General features: G+C 43.1%; 6 protein-coding genes across 8 annotated transcripts; 3 read left to right on the top strand and 3 right to left on the bottom strand.

The window, feature by feature from the left end:
* The first annotated feature begins 104 nt into the window (after positions 1 to 104).
* LOC109538551 lies at positions 105 to 3235 on the top strand. Of its 2 annotated transcripts, none has more exons than XM_019905815.2 (7): positions 105 to 141; positions 810 to 1078; positions 1133 to 2104; positions 2154 to 2478; positions 2651 to 2960; positions 3009 to 3056; positions 3109 to 3235. In XM_019905815.2, the coding sequence occupies exons 2-7, from the start codon at positions 817 to 819 to the stop codon at positions 3220 to 3222; spliced, it is 2031 nt and encodes a 676-aa protein (XP_019761374.2). In that variant the 5' UTR covers positions 105 to 141; positions 810 to 816; the 3' UTR covers positions 3223 to 3235. The 2 variants fall into 2 exon arrangements, with proteins under 2 accessions (XP_019761374.2, XP_048524756.1); XM_048668799.1 differs by lacking the exon at positions 105 to 141 and adding an exon at positions 172 to 677.
* A 129-nt stretch (positions 3236 to 3364) lies between these two features.
* On the bottom strand, positions 3365 to 4054 carry LOC125505299 (H/ACA ribonucleoprotein complex subunit 2-like protein). The gene is made up of 2 exons (XM_048668807.1): positions 3765 to 4054; positions 3365 to 3703 (listed from the first exon to the last, which is right to left on the bottom strand). Exons 1-2 carry the CDS (start codon positions 3913 to 3915, stop codon positions 3399 to 3401), a joined length of 456 nt encoding a protein of 151 aa, XP_048524764.1. The 5' UTR covers positions 3916 to 4054; the 3' UTR covers positions 3365 to 3398.
* Positions 4055 to 4127: 73 nt separating this feature from the next.
* On the top strand, positions 4128 to 6708 carry LOC109538549 (kinesin-like protein KIF14). Its single transcript, XM_019905814.2, has 2 exons — positions 4128 to 5547; positions 5603 to 6708. The coding sequence occupies exons 1-2, from the start codon at positions 4408 to 4410 to the stop codon at positions 6521 to 6523; spliced, it is 2061 nt and encodes a 686-aa protein (XP_019761373.1). The 5' UTR covers positions 4128 to 4407; the 3' UTR covers positions 6524 to 6708.
* Positions 6709 to 6805: 97 nt separating this feature from the next.
* On the bottom strand, positions 6806 to 13157 carry LOC109538546 (probable histone-lysine N-methyltransferase CG1716). Its single transcript, XM_019905808.2, has 12 exons — positions 10472 to 13157; positions 9718 to 10066; positions 9163 to 9662; positions 8919 to 9113; positions 8563 to 8864; positions 8365 to 8460; positions 8200 to 8303; positions 7940 to 8144; positions 7683 to 7888; positions 7462 to 7632; positions 7056 to 7403; positions 6806 to 7000 (listed from the first exon to the last, which is right to left on the bottom strand). Exons 1-12 carry the CDS (start codon positions 12700 to 12702, stop codon positions 6833 to 6835), a joined length of 4875 nt encoding a protein of 1624 aa, XP_019761367.1. The 5' UTR covers positions 12703 to 13157; the 3' UTR covers positions 6806 to 6832.
* Positions 13158 to 13232: 75 nt separating this feature from the next.
* Positions 13233 to 14700, top strand: LOC125505295 (39S ribosomal protein L3, mitochondrial-like). The gene is made up of 5 exons (XM_048668802.1): positions 13233 to 13391; positions 13445 to 13538; positions 13591 to 13806; positions 13860 to 14149; positions 14206 to 14700. The coding sequence occupies exons 1-5, from the start codon at positions 13315 to 13317 to the stop codon at positions 14627 to 14629; spliced, it is 1101 nt and encodes a 366-aa protein (XP_048524759.1). The 5' UTR covers positions 13233 to 13314; the 3' UTR covers positions 14630 to 14700.
* LOC109538562 (calcium load-activated calcium channel) lies at positions 14594 to 15515 on the bottom strand. Of its 2 annotated transcripts, XM_019905829.2 has the most exons (4): positions 15272 to 15515; positions 15046 to 15220; positions 14708 to 14949; positions 14594 to 14651 (listed from the first exon to the last, which is right to left on the bottom strand). In XM_019905829.2, the coding sequence occupies exons 1-3, from the start codon at positions 15408 to 15410 to the stop codon at positions 14712 to 14714; spliced, it is 552 nt and encodes a 183-aa protein (XP_019761388.1). In that variant the 5' UTR covers positions 15411 to 15515; the 3' UTR covers positions 14594 to 14651; positions 14708 to 14711. The 2 variants fall into 2 exon arrangements, with proteins under 2 accessions (XP_019761388.1, XP_019761387.1); XM_019905828.2 differs by lacking the exon at positions 14594 to 14651 and having other exon boundaries at positions 14665 to 14949.
* Positions 15516 to 15561: the final 46 nt, after the last annotated feature.

Here is a 15561-nt window from a genome sequence, read left to right as displayed (position 1 = left end):
ATGCTGTTGTAGTGGGCAGCACGAAATTTGATAAGCAAATGAACCGCAGTTAAACTAATACCTTTTTAACATTTAACATAACAACATAAGGTGTGAAATGGATTTTTATTAATTTTGCTTTTGCAAACTCCTAACTTTACGGTAAGTGTTTTGTCTAACTTTGTTTAATTTAATAACTAAGTTTTACCCTTTGTTAATATTTAATGCTGTAAGTCGTCAAACTTTAGCAAGTATTTGTGAGTGTCGGAAGAAGTGAACCTTTCTGCCTAAAAACCCTGAAAATCTGTATCGAGTGTCGTTTTTTGCCTACCTATTGGGGTTTTTCGGAAAATTCCAGACTCTAAAGAGATAGAGCTGAAATTTTCTAAAAGCTCTTGAACTGAATGCGTTTATATCTCTGAAACGGTTGTTAATAACTGAACTGAAAATAAAATGGTTTCAGTAGAGTACATGGAAGCAGTCTTTTCTTAAATTTCTTCCCCTAAAAAAGTTAGAAGGGAAAAGGGCCAATTTGAACGAATCGTCAAAGTTCGCGAGTTTCTATCGCGGAAACGGTTGAAAATATCTAAATAGTCAATAAGACCTTTTCGATAGAGCGTTCCCAAATTTTTCAAACAACCGCCAGGAAAAGTAGGTGTTCAGTTGAGAATATTTGACGCACTCATCAGCTCCGAAAGGTAATGAAAAACAAGATAATTCTCCCCTGAAAGGAAAAAAAGCGCAGATTTTTCGAACTTTTCCTAGCAAGAACAGTCATGATAAGTGTCAAAATAATATCCTGGCAAATAAAAGAGGATTTTAATCTCCAGAAAAACCATGTACGATAAAATCCAGTACGCGCCTTTACCAACGTCGAAGCGTGAAACCAAAGAGCCCGCAGTTCAACCGGGATGGAAATGCTATTCAGTCGCTATCAAGCTCTGGCTGGTCAGTCTAGCGCTATTGGGGTCTCTGTATCTTTTAGAGGTGTTCAGTTTAAAATCGCTCCCGAAAACTGCCTTAAATGCGCTGAGCGGTTTGCACAAACCACCCGAAATCGGCAGCAAGTCGCTCCACGGATATCTGGTGAACACTCCAGGTATTTAAGACGTTTTACGCTTCATCGTTGCTTTGATATAAAAGCGGATTTTAGGCTGCAGAATCCCGGACATGGATCCTTTCGATTCCGCCATTAGAGAGTTTATATTTTCTCCGCCCGAACAAAAGTGCCTCAAAGTTCCGCCTGCTCTTTTCTACAGCACCCCTACGGAGCTCCACATGAATCTCCCAGTTTTGCGCCAGTTTCATCAGTTGAAAAACTCGTCCGAACTCCACTGTTGCTATCAGGAATTTTCCAGACAAGATCCTTCAGGATCTAGTGCGGATGTGCAGGTTGCTTATAGCGAACAGTGTGTAGAACTGGGAAAAAGCGCCACTGCAATCCAGAGCGAATTTATTAAAGTGACATGCACGACCAACAGCAAAGCGAAGGTTTATGAAGACTATTTCGCGTTTGTGCCCAAAGCGCCGAAGAAAACCAACCCGGCAGTAGAACTAAAGCCGAACGTTTTGATCATCGGCCTGGATGCGATTTCACGCGTAAACCTGCATCGACAGCTACCAAAAAGCTACGAATTCCTAATGAAGAAGCTGCAAGGAGTGGAGCTGCTGGGCTACAACAAGGTAGCCGACAACACTTTCCCAAACCTAATCCCAGTACTGACTGGGCTTTTTGAGAAAGAACTGAAACCGCTTTGCTGGCCAACGTTTTCCACGCACTTCGACCGCTGTCCGTTCGTCTGGAAAAACTACAGCCAAAAAGGCTACGCGACAGCCATTGGGGAAGACTGTGCCTGGATCGGACTGTTCAACTACTTGAAAGTGGGGTTTAAAAACAGGCCCTCAGATTATTACTACACTACCTTCAGCAAGCAGCTTGAATCAAAGATTGGGTATAATGGGGACATGAACTGTGCCCAGTGTGTCGGCAGTAGGCTGTCCTACAGCGTTACTCTGGACTATATAAAAAAATTTGTCTGGAGAATGTCGCGTGACCGGAGTCCCTATTTTGGCTTCTTCTGGAGCAACAGCCTCTCCCATGATTACCTCAACAGACCCGCTTCCGGTAAGTTAATCCGCAGGAGGTCTAGTGAGTTAACCGGCTTAGGCTTTAGGAGATGGTAAGATTATGGAACTTCTTGTGCACCTGGAGGAGGAGGGCGGTTTAAACAACACGGTGCTGATTCTTATGAGCGACCACGGAATTCGCTGGGGGGACATTCGGCAAACTTACCAGGGCCAAATGGAAGAACGACTGCCCTTCGTTATCCTGGCCCTTCCTCAGTGGTTTAGGCTCCGTTATGCCCAAGCAGTTGCCAATCTCAACGCAAACGTACGAAGACTAACAACGCCCTTTGATTTGCATGAAACTCTTAAGGATTTACTGGATGCTCGTGGGCTGGAAAGCCCTAACCTTGCACTCAATGAGCTAAAGCGGGGGTAAGACTGCATAATTATAACCCACCAAAAGAATTACGCTTCTGCGGCCATTGCGTAAAATTGATAAGTTTTGCCGACTTTCAGGGGGCTTTAAAAATAATTTATTCCTGCCGTTCGGCGGCCTAAAAGCCCGAAAAACTGATCAGCCTCAACTAAATTCTTCGGTTTCTAGATACAGTTTATTTGAAAAAATACCAAAAACCCGAACGTGCCAAGAGGCTGAAATAGAGAGCCACTGGTGCACTTGCCAAGAAAGTAGGGCTGTTCCTCCAAACAATGCCCAAGTGGTGAAAGCGGCAAACTTTGCGGTTGTTACAATGAATCAATTCCTCAAAGGATACGCGCAATGCGCCAGTTTAACATTAGAAAAGATCATCAGCGCTAGACTGATGGCTTATGATGCTAAACACATCACAAGGAAAAAGTCCATCAGGGACTACAGACTGACTTTGAGGACTTTGCCTGGGGCTGGAGTATTTGAGGTGAGTTGTTGATGATACTTTCTAAGGGTACAAGAGATCGGTTTTTAGGTCACAGTGCGACTAAAGGATTTCTTCGAGAACCCCACTGATAAGAACGTAGGCTTATAAAGAAGAAGTTGAGGAAATCAATGAAACATGTATGTTTTAGGGCACATTTAGCATAACTGGCACGGTGAGCAGGATAAATCCGTATGGGAAACAAAGCAGCTGCATCACTGACTTCCACTTGAAATTATACTGCTTTTGCAATAGTTTAACTTAACTGTAATGGAAAAGTTGTCTCTTTTTGCCTCGATTCCCAGAAATGCGACAAATATTTAAAAAAAGAATTTGTCCAGCTAGACATACAGGGGACAAATAGAAGAAATTTGGATATGTAGGAATTTGAGACTAAAAACACATGATAAATTTAAACTTAATATTCTAAAGTTGCTTACATTAAAGGGCCACAGGTAAAGTAGTAAATTGCTCTTTTAGCTCATTAAATGCTTCCTCGTAGTCACTGTTAGGCCTGATCAGAACAACAAGGCAGCCCCTTTTAACATTTAAAGCTGCGCCCAAATCCTTCCTGCTTGGTACAAAAACGTATGGAATGTCTTTGTCTTCGCACACTCCAGGTAGGTGGCACATCACCTCGACCGGACTCACATCGCCAGCAAATATAACTATGCCCTTTTCGCCCTTTCGTATTCTGGTCTGGACGTCTTTAAGGCCACTTCTTACGTAGGTTTTCTGCTGGTTTGCTAAAAACAAATAACTTATTAACTCTTGTGATCGGACGTATTTTATTTCCGTCCGGTGTACCTTTTTTGATTAGTTTGTAGCATTTTTTGGCTAATTTCTTTGGAGCCATCGGTTTGGCAATTCCGTTACAGAAAGCTATTTTTTCCTCGTATGTGAGTTCGTCTGTGGCCTCAGCTATGGAAGCTTGTTCACTTACGTTCATTTCGCCCATTTTTCCGGTTTATACTCAAATGATGCGCTTCAAGCACAAATGTTATTGAACAAGAGCAACTGGGAGAAACCACGCCGCTAGACAACAAACTGGTAACCAATTTTGAGGTTAATCGCTGCTTTAGGTTAGGGTTAGGACTCTCTAGAAAGAACACCAACCGTTGTTGCCAGCAAATAACCCAACAGGCTTTAAGAATGGAAATAAATTTAAAGAAAAAACTTCTATTGAATCTGAAATGCAAATCGCAAATCTGAAACAACGCTGCAATAACTATGGCACCAAAATACACCGATTATCGCCACTTACCATGGATTTTAATTGTAAACCGTACCGCAAAGTTATTGGCTTAAACACAAATTCAGCTGCACTTGCCAACATGGCACACACCCAACTGCCATCCCTTCCACACTTTGTCCAACTGACAAACCTTTCAAAAAATGTTTGAAATGTGATTTTCAATTTTTCATCTGAAATCTTTGCTAAATTTCGGCAATGGCGCTCTCACCAGTGAAATCTTGCACTCCAAGAACGCGCGTTTTATCAGCTGCTATTCTGACTCAATTTTCCACCCCCAAAGCAGCCAAGCCCTTAGCGAACCACATCTCAACCCCAGAATGCTTCAGCAATGTTTTTCTTGAGACCCCCAAAGGAAAACGGAGGGCCAGCAAGGAAAAGTGCGATGAAGAGTGCAATCTTCGAGTCTCCGTGAGGATTCGGCCGATGAATTTAACTGAATTGAATGTAGTGGGCAGTGAAGATGTGATTCGAGTTAAGGAGAAGCAGATAATCGTCTGCCCCCCCAAGAACAGCCATAGCGGGACTAGTGTAGATCATACGTTTAATTACGATCATGTGTTTTGGTCTGTGGATGAAAGCAGCCCATTGTTTGCCAAGCAGGAGGATATTTTTCTCACCATTGGGGTGCCCTTATTGAATAGTGCCTTTAAAGGATTTAACGCTTGTTTGTTTGCTTATGGCCAAACTGGATCAGGGAAAAGCTACAGCATGATGGGCAGAAACATTTGCGAAGTGAGTGACATAGACTCGCAAGACTTTGCTGGAATTACACCAAGATTTTGCAAGGAATTGTTCAAAAGAGCAGGCGAGCTGCAGAGCGAATACACCATTAGCATTGAAGTCAGCTACTTTGAGATTTACAACGAGAAAATTCACGATTTGCTTGCAAATCCAGCTCAAAGCTCCGCTCGAGTTCCTCTGAAAGTGCGAGAGCATCCAACTTTGGGTCCATACATAGTGGATCTTACCTCTCATACTGTGAAGTCTTACACGGAATTGCGCGACTTCTTGATATTAGGCAACAAAAACCGGGCTGTTGCCAGTACAGCCATGAACGACTTTTCCTCCAGATCGCACAGCATTTTCGCCATAGAAATCGGCCAGTCCAAGAGCCTGGATGATACCGACAGCTGCAGAAGGAGTAAAGTGAGCTTGGTGGATTTAGCAGGAAGTGAGAGGCTGGGAACTTCACTCAACAATGAGGAGCGGATGAAGCAAGGGGTGTGCATCAACAAATCCCTTTTAACTTTGGGCAAATGCATTTCTGCCTTAGCTGAGCAAAAGAAAAACCAATTTGTGCCATATAGGGACTCAGTGTTGACCTGGCTATTGAGGGTAAGTAATTTAGCAACTCTTCAGTGTTCACTAAAGAACATTTTTATCATTTCAGGAAAGCCTTGGTGGTAACTCCCTAACCTCCATGCTGGCCACAATTTCTCCATCCAGCACCCACCTGGACGAAACTTTGTCGACGTTACGATACGCTTGCCAGGCAAGAACAATAGTAAATCGAGCGAGAATAAACGAAAGCCCTCATGATCGCCTCATTAGAGAGTTGCGGTTGGAAGTGGAGCGACTTAAAGCCCTGAGGAAGGACTATGAGAGGCGTAGCTCTCTGAGCCCCCAATCTGAGACGCTGAGCTTCAACGAGAGCTCAGAAGTTGACGACATCAAAGTGAAACTGGTGGAAACTGAGAGCAAGCTGTTTGAGGCGCAACAAATGTGGGAGCAGCGATTTATGGAAAGCAGGCAAAATCAACTGAAAGAACTTGCTGAAGCTGAAAAATGCAAGGCCGAGCTAGAGTCTAAAGTGAGGATACTAAGGACTGCTAATCAACAAGTGTCTTTGTCGCCGTATAAAACTAACTTTCTAGAAGAACTAGAGGGGGTGTTAACTTACGAAAGTGAGTGCGAAAGTGACTTGTTGGACAGCTTTAAACAGTGCTGTAGTGACCAGGGGCTGATCTGCACTTTCAACTCTGATACCCTAAAAATAATGGACCCGGTGACAAGAAAGTACGCCTTGGTGCCTCTGAACAACCTGAATTTGCAGAAATACGAAAATTTTTCGGATTATCTGAAAGGTCTAAAGTGGATGAACAACAGCGCCCCGAAAGGAGCCACCAAAGCCGAAATCGTTTCTTCAATGAACGACATATTTAAAATCCTAGGAAACCTGCAACCGCCTGATGAAGATAACAATTTGAGCCTCTTATACGCGAGAGTTAATAAAACGCTGCAAAAGTTTGAAAGTGCGCTTTTAAACAACGTTAAGAGTAGTAAAACTGTTACTTTTCATTTAGACACGTAGGCTTATGCTATTTTTGTTTGTTGCCATTGTAAATAGCGATTTTTGTTTGTTTTAGTTATTTAATTTCTAGCATTTTATTTGTATTTAAGATGTCATTGTCACCGAACAAACCGGGCCTGGAGGATATCTATACATTGACTAGTCACGAAGGGTTTAATGATTCTTAAATAAACCTTAACAGCAAAGACGGTTGAATCGTTTTCTTTGCCCGGTCAAAAGTGAAGGTTTCAGAGGGTCTAATAATGGAAATTGGGGACTAGCAAATAGACCACTTAAAAATTGTTTAGTTTTCCAAACAATGTTTAATTATTAATCTTTGAAATCGGGCTCATCATGCCTTTTCTGATACACTTCTCCAAACTTACTCATATACTTCCTGATGTATTCTCTGGCTTTAGCTTTTACGTTGTCCGTGCAAACCAGCTCATCTATACTGAGGAGGTGCTTGATTTCCTTCAGCATCACAAAGTGAGTTAACTGAAAAATTATATTCAAATGAATAATTATTTTCAGAAAAGTGTCTCGTTCCTACTTTTCTAGCCAAATGCTTGAAGTCCTCAGTGTTCGTAATGCGGGCTTCTTTACAGTCGGGTTTTCTGTAAGCGTTCAACACGCTCACTACGGTGTTTGCCATGTTCGATCTGAAGTTTTCTTTGATTTTTCTCGCATTCTCGTCATTCCACTCGGTGGTTTCTTTAGTGCGCGTTTTCGATGAGCGCTTTTCCCTAACTTTCTTGGGCTTCTCGTCTGCCGGCTCGATTTTCAGCTTCTTCTTGGCTTGTTGCACCATTTGCTCCTTTTGGCGCTTCAGTTTTTCTTTAGTGGCTTTGTACCGTTTCACGTCCTCTTTGAACTGTTGTCGATCTTCCTTAGTGCGTGGCTAAATGAGAGGATTTCTTGAAAAATCTAGTTAGGAAACCTAAAACAAGAATACTTACACTGATAATGATTTCCTGGCACAACCCAACGCGCCGTTTCTTCTTTGAGGGCTCAGCATTGTCCAGGTTAAACTGCTCCTTTAGTCGAATATCTATGGAAGACATGGGTTCGTCTTTGCTTTCTTCTTTCACCTGCGCGCTTGGTTCGGTTTCATCGTTTTCAGAATCGGCCTTGAAAAATAAATTGAATTTCTCGCAAAAGAACGCAATCATCAACGTACCTTCACTTCAGGACTGGGGGTTACAGATACTTGTTCCTCCTGTTTCAGATGTTCGGGCAAGGGGGACTTTAGCGGCGCTTTTAAGGTGCGCTCCAGTTCCCTCCGCACGTCCATCAGCATTTTCGAGTCGTCGACTTCCTCATCAGTCCCGTAGTCTGAGCTCGATTCTGAAGAACTGCTGGTCTCGGAAGTTGAAGACTCAGAAGCTAAAATTATGATAAATGCAAGGAATGAAAATAACGCCGCAAATTCCTTACAGTCCTCGAGGGTGGGTTCAGGGAAAAGCGGCGGCTCCCATTGGCTTTTCCTGAGTTTCACGTGGTAATAATAAGGGCGCCCATACTTGTCCTTTGCACATTTCCATTTGGGCGGCAATTTGGCTGGTGGCGGGATCGGCCCAGCAAATTTCACCTGAGAGGGATCTTCCGGCTTCACTTCCTGGTACAAGGGCATAACTTGCAACTGAACAATCGCAATTTTTTAGTCGTCGACTTTCCAAATATTACCGCAAGCTTACCGGGGGTTGCGAGATTCCAGGCAAAGAATGTACGGAACCGGGCATGGCTGCGCCTGGATGTGCGACACCCTGTGTAGGTAAGCCGGACACCATGGGTGCCAGCGCTGATTCAAGAAAAAAATTGACTAGACCCAATCCGCTGAGAGTTAAATCGGTAAAACCCACCTGGATATTGTTGGCTGCCTGGCAGTCCCGGAATGTTCATCAATGGATTGGAATACGGTCCCAGCAAAGGTTGCTTATGAGGTGGTACGTTGTAGCCTGGAATTTCAACAACAATTCACATACATAGTGCTTCAATTAGAGTTAGGAACGAAAAAACACAATTAAATCGTTTGTTACACTGTATCTTTTCTGACTCACCTTGTGCTGGAGCAGGTGAGCCATACATTCCCTGGTTCTGCACTGCAGGGACGGGTAGAGCTTGCCATTGGCCCACGGCAGGATTCCAAATGTATTGGAACCCTTTGGTGGGATCAAAAGGAGCTGTAAATCGTGGGTCGGCCCCGATCATCATGCAGTTCATCTCGTGCTGACGCCATAACTCCCTTTGCTTCAATCTGCGTTCCTCCTCTTTCAGTTCCATCTGCAGTGCAAACAGCTTTCTTCGCTCGTGCTTGCTGATCTTCAAAAATTCCGCTGACGGGCGGTCTTTGTCGTCAAACCTGAGCCAATTGGAGTCATGTGGAAGGATCAAGGAAAATTAACTGATCATTTACCTGCTCTTTTTGCTGCCCTCTCTTTCCGATTTGTACCGCGACCAGGTTCGATGGCGCTGATCGTTTTTCCTCGAGGACTCTTTTTCTTGCGCGTAACTACTTTCCATGAATTTCCTGTTGGCTTCCTTTTCATGCTCCTTCATTTGCTCGATTCGCTGTTTTTTCGGAATACGAAAACTCTCCTTCAAGTTAATCCTACAAGAATTTGCTATACATCGGAACTTGAGGTCGTGATTAACATTACCATTCTTCTAAGAGCTTTGTCGCCAGGAACTTGGTTTCGTCGATTTTCTCCTTTGCCAGTGGATCGTCCATCTCCCTATCGGTGTCGTTTGGCGACTTCTTCACGTCTCCTTCTTCGACGATATCTTCATTCTTCGCCCACTTTTCAACGGCTGGTAAGACTTTGCTTTCAATGAGAATAGTTTTGCTTTGTATGGGCAGAACCGCCAGGGTTTGCAGCAGTTCCAACTTGGTTTGGATGATGTCCAATGGGGTGTAGATCACTTTGCCATCTCCGCTCTTCAACTGCTGGGCATCAATCATATATCCGTGCATCAACCTTAATCCATGATAATCCAAAAACAATCTTCGACATGGAAGTTCTCCTCTCCGCAAAACACGAAGCAACTTCTTGCGTTGTTCCTGATCTTTAGATCTCACCATCAATCTGCTCAGTTTCAGTGTGTGAGCTTGGTTCTTCAGGCCGGTTGTTACCAACATTTCGATGTCGTCATTGAGTTGCTAAAATACCGCTTGTTGTAGCAAAAACCTTCAAAACAATGCTCAGAAAACTTACATCAAAGTCCTCAAACAGCACTTCCTTGCGCAATTTCTTCTTGCCAGCTTTCTTAGGCGATTCCAGTCGCTCGGGCGTAATGGAAGGCTCAGTTTGAATTTGATCTGCGGAAACACTGGCAACTTCCGCAGTGTCCATGGGAGTAGGAATGTCGCTTTGAAGACTCGTTGATTCCAATTGCTCCTTGGCCACAACGGCGCTTTCTTCAGCTGGAGGCTTTGCTGGCTCAGCAGCCACTTCGGTGGCTTCATCTTCATCCTCTTCGTCTTCGTCCTCAGATTCATCTGGACGATCGCCAAGCCATCCGCGACAAGTCGGTGCTTCGCAGTAACATTTTTGCGCTTCTTTGCTGGAAAAATGTCTACCGTCAGTTTTTCTTTCAGTCAGGGATTAATATATTGACTTCCACTTAGATAGACAAGATTATTTAAAAATTGCAAACTTCGATTTTATAGCAAGTAAAAAAATGCTGAAAAAAAATTCGAATCGCGCGGAATTCTGATTCTTGCGGACTTCGTAAATGAGGGCCTAAATGTTAAGGTTCTCATAGGACTAAGTTTCTAAGCTAGAGCACGTAATTCGATTAAACTTTCGCTGTGTATAGAAGACACTTCAGTCTCAGCATCCTGAAAAATTAGTTAAAACTGCGCAAAATTGTCATTTTAACTTGAAAAAATCAACATGATGGACTAACACCTGACTCGACAGCACACTTAGGTGCCGTCTTCATCATCAGATTATCTTCATCACTTACCCATATCTTTCGAAGCGATAATCAAAGGTAATTTCCTCCCCAGCCAAGATCGTTCTGGTGCTGAAGAACCCGATTCTCAACTCGCCGTTAACAGTCCATTTTTGGGTCTCCGCATTAGGGTCACATGAATGATTGATAAAGCGAGAAATGTTACCTCTCATCGTTGCATCAATTACAGCGTCTGCTCTTAAAGACATGAAGTAGAAGTGGATATTTTTGTCCTTCGAGTAAACCTCCGCTCTTTTATCAAACTCGTCTGCATTTAGGACTTCGCCAACGTATTCTAGAATAAATTCGCCATATGCGATGTTAGCGGCTGCTCTCAGGCCCAGGCCTTTCTTGTCCGTTTTGAAAACTTCCACTGGTGCAAAAACGCTTTTTTGGAACCGTTTGTTGGTGCACCTGTCTCCTACCTGGCACAGTTCGCCGCATTCTATCATGAGAAGTTTGTTCAAACAATCGTCCCCACATCCGTATTCGTCGTTTTTGATGTCTTCTTCTGCTAGGTAGCAGTCGCAAACCATGTCTTTTGCTTCTTTGGACACTTGCCTGTCCGTTTTGTACTGGTTTTCCTTCAGGTGCTGAAAACTCTTCAGTCTCTCTTCAATTTCATCTTGGCCGCTCTTAGCCGCCTTTATATCAGTGGGTTTTGGGAGCTCCGGCGATAAACTAGGCAATGAGACACTGCTCAATTGCAAATTCTCTGTTGATTTGGCTTTAGGTTTGCTTTTCTCCGGCTTGCTTAAGTGAGGAGGTGAATCATGCGGCTGTTTATCGTTGTCGTTGCTGTCTGAATTTTCCACCTCCAGAGGCAAGTTTGGTTCAGACTTGGATTTAACCAAGCCATGGGACTTTTTCTTAACCATCGGAAAGGTCTTGATTCGATCAGATCTTCTTCTAACTTCTTCGGATAATTCGCCACTTTTTTCATCCTTTTTCCCTTTTCCGTTCTTGCCTTTTTTCACTTTGCCTTTACTTGCAATTGGCTTGCCTTTATCGCTATCTACTTCGGAAGTAAATTTCCGAATAACCGCATCAATACAAGCGTCGATGTCCACCCTTATTGCATCTAAGGATTTGGATGAAGAAGTCTTCGTCTTTTGCCCCTTCAACGACTTCTTCGTTACAGCCGTTGCTGACTTTGAGACTACTTCTGAAGCAAGTAGTTCTCCTTTTTTGCCTTGCGAGTCTTCCGTGCGTTCATGGTCAACTTCGATTTTAGCAATTGGCGACTTTGCCTGTTGTTGTTTAGTTTTCTTGTAAATTATTTTTGTTTTTACAATGCTGGGCGAGAGTTGGGGCGAAATGATTTCAACATCAGAGTCCCCGGACTGATTTTTGCTTGAGCTGCTGGAGCACTTAGCCGACTCTTCACTGCGTCTTGGACTGTTTGTCTCCTCACAAATTTTCATTGTGTCGGTGATTTGCTTACATAAAGTCTTCTCAACGCTGCTTTCACCAAGTTGTCTGCGAAAAGCGCCCGAGTGCATCGTAGGCTCTGAGGTGCTATCACAATTCTGGTGATTTAATGAATTTTCTGATGTCGGAACGTCATTATGATCGGATTCAACTGTTATCATGCTCTGTGAAGACGTGTCTTCTGAGAGTACCGATTTACTGTCGCCTTCCCTAGATGATTCTAAAGAAATGCTGAAGCTCTCAAAGGATTCTGATAGGGAATTGCAGCCTTCTTGCTGATGATCGTTTTTGGCTGCAGCTGCTTGTTCCTCTGGAAGAATTATGATAAAACTGTCATCATCCACCACACATTCCTCGATTATGTTTGGCTCGTCGGACTTCGGGCTGTCCGCATTCACTACGGGGTTTTCCGCCAAATTTCTTCTACTCCAGGACTTTTTAAAATGCTCAGACATTGGGAAGCTTTTTGCTGCTTCCTTAGGAGCAGGCTCAGGCTGGCGCCCTTCCAGGATATCTATCAAGGACTGTTGATCAGTAGTTTCCTGTTGCGGGCGATAAATTTCCATATTTTCATTCGTATCGTCATCATCAGACCAATCTTTTAAAATTTCCATTATTTCTGGCCGGGCAACGGCTGGCTCCGGACTCGGTTCTTCACTTGTATTGTCGGGCGAAAGATCCGACTGCTTGTCAGGGGCTTTAATGGGCGACGCATTCTGAATTGCAATTTTTACCACACTTTCTCGGCGGGTGGATCTCGTTGAAACTGTACCCACCACTGTGGGGGTTGGTTTCCGCTTTTTGGGGGGCATAATTCAACACTTGAAACACTTTTATAGAAATCCAGTGCTGACGGATCCAAGCGATGACATTTTTTACCGAATACCGAACTGACTAATGTGTTTTGTACACTTTACTCAGAATGAGGCCATTAGAAATACACTATTTAGTAGCATTTTCATTTATCTAAATATTAGATTGATGGTTACTTAAACCATAGATACATACACAGACTATTCACTATTATATAGACAATTAAGACCATAGAAAAAGACTTATAAATAGATAGATATTATACATAGAGAATAGATAGACAAATAAAAAAACTTAAACGTCAATAAAGTTTGGTTGGGAGTGTTGGGGCTGCTTAGAGCTGCTTTGGTTGGACCTTTTCTCGAGAAATGTTTTGAAGATGTTCTAGAAAATAAAATAGTTTAGGCTTCAAACATTGGAGCCCGAACATTTGGGGGCTGAACAAAGAAACCCTTCAGCCCGCTGAAGAATTTTATCAGTTATTTTCACTGAAATGGGCTTTTAGTGATTGTTAAAAACCCTTTAAACAGCGACTACTAAACTAACCTAGAATTATGTTAGGTTAGATATCGGGTTGACACAAGTTTAAAGGAAAAATATTCCCAGAGACCATGGCTCTAACACTAAATGTAGCCTCTAGATCATGTTCTGTGTTGAAACTCATCGAGGAAAAACTCAGATTGTTAAGGTGGGTTTATTGATACTTTCAACCAATTTGCTAGAGTTCCTGAAAACTTCCAGTGTTTCCACCACTTTTCAACGGGAAAGCCATTATCAAAAGCGCCCTAAACCCCGCTTGCGGAACCCCAGCTGGTTGACTCCTAAAGCAAGAACAGTAGGTAGCTTAAACTCCCAGCTGGAGAGTGGTTGAAACCTTTACTTTCCAGATTGGAGAAGAAAATTTTACCCCAGAAAACAGAGATTTCCTCGCGGAAATAGTGGACGACAAACTGAAACAATGCACGGAAAAGTCTAAGCAAATCGTGACCAGTCCAGTTCCATGGACTCCAAAGTTGCAAAGAACCGGCGTGATTGCGAAGAAAATCGGAATTTATCCTCTGTGGTTGAAGAACGGGACCCGAATTCAAACGACATTACTACAGGTAAGGGATCGCACGCATTGAACCGGTCCGGCAGCAACTATGTCAATTTTCAGGTGCTGGATAACCACGTTATCAGATATTACACCCCTGAAGAGTACGAGCCTGTACAGCAGCTCAGGCCAAGAGTGTACAACAAGAAGGGGTGTCTTTTAGTGGGCGCTGAATTAGGAGACCCTTCCACATTTACCAGGGAATACTGCGGATTGTTCAAAGAGTCTGGCGTACTTCCAACCAAGTTGCTGGGACGTTTTTTCGTCAGTCCAGATGCCTCGCTGCCTCAAGGAACCACTATTAATGCCCAACATTTCCAAGTTGGTAACTACGTTGATGTGCGAGGAAAAACGTACTGTGCGGAGTTTAAAAATTTGCCTCAACTTCCCTAAATGAATTTTCTTCCAGGATTGATCGAGGCTTCCAAGGCGTTATGAAGCGGCACGGGTTCAAAGGAATGCCAGCTAGTCATGGAGTCACAAAGTCCCATCGCAGGGTAGGAAACATTGGAGCCGGAGGAGAAAAAGCCAGAGTTTGGCCCGGCAAGAAGATGCCTGGTCACATGGGTAACAGATTCAAGATGGCCAAAGCCCTGAAGATCTGGAGAATTAACACCAAGTACAATGTTCTTTGGGTGTCTGGCCAGGCCATACCTGGGGAAACCAACTCGATAGTGTACGTCTACGACACTCAATTACCGACGAAGACGCCGCAAAAGCCGCTGCCATTCCCAACGTTTTTTGAGAATGAGAATGAAACCGCACCTGAAGACATTTTTGATGAAGAAGTTCACTCGTTTGCCGATTCGACCATTTTATTTGACGAGAAATAGCGGAGGTAAATTAGGACTTTAACTAGAAAAATAAGTAAATTTAATACATATATTACACCTTGAATAGTGGAGCTATACCCTTTTATTTAAATTGACCTGGGGCTGGCCCAAATAGGCTATTGCCTTGCTTAGAAGCAGCTCTAGACGGCGCAAAGCCTAAAAGTTTTTGAATGTTTTGCCTGATGGACATGGTACATAAAATGTACAGAAAAATAAAAGAACAGTCATAGTAATCATCTCCTGGTAAGTTTCGATGGCTCAAGCCCTGAATCCAAGTGAGCGGAAGGAAAGGCAGTCTAGCTACCACTCTCCCATCAAAACTGCAATATAAGAAAATGTTCTTGTTGGTCATTTTCGGGTTATTAAGTCTTTCATTCGAAATTAGTTCTATTAGGCTCTTATTTATTTGGACTTACATGTTGTTAAACATGCTTAGCAAAGCAGTGAAAGCGAAGCCAATAGCAAACATGGACTTCATTTTCACAAAAGACAAGTCCCTGTTATTGTGCTTCAACTTGTCCTCTTCCCTTTCAATTTTCTTTTTCTGTTGCCTGTCCAAAGTGTCTCCGTGCGTCTCCTTGCGCTTCTCCACTACAAAGACTCAATGTTTTCCATATAGACGTTGTTTATATCAAGGCTTACACTTTTTGCTTTGCTTTTCCACTTCGGTTTTCAGTTTTTGGTAGCGTTCAGTGCGGTACACCATCAGCCAAGTGAGGCCCTCACCTAGGAAAGCTGTGCAAATTGATATGAACACTATTAGCAGAGTATCAGCCCACATTTTTTCTATTTGGGGCACTTCCTAAATTTAATAAAATAATAAATAAATTTCGAGTACTATCTGAAAGATAGCCTAGAAAAGCTGTCAGAGTAGGGATGATGCCAAGTTTCTGAAACAAAATTCCGTAACTTAAAATATTGAGTCTTAACTA

Source organism: Dendroctonus ponderosae, unplaced genomic scaffold (genome assembly GCF_020466585.1).
Source record: "Dendroctonus ponderosae isolate FM_Combo_2020 unplaced genomic scaffold, Dpon_F_20191213v2 Dpon_F_20191213_78, whole genome shotgun sequence".
NCBI lineage: Eukaryota > Metazoa > Arthropoda > Insecta > Coleoptera > Curculionidae > Dendroctonus > Dendroctonus ponderosae.
Note: the sequence above shows the minus strand (reverse complement) of the source record. Positions and strands in the feature narration are given on the sequence as shown.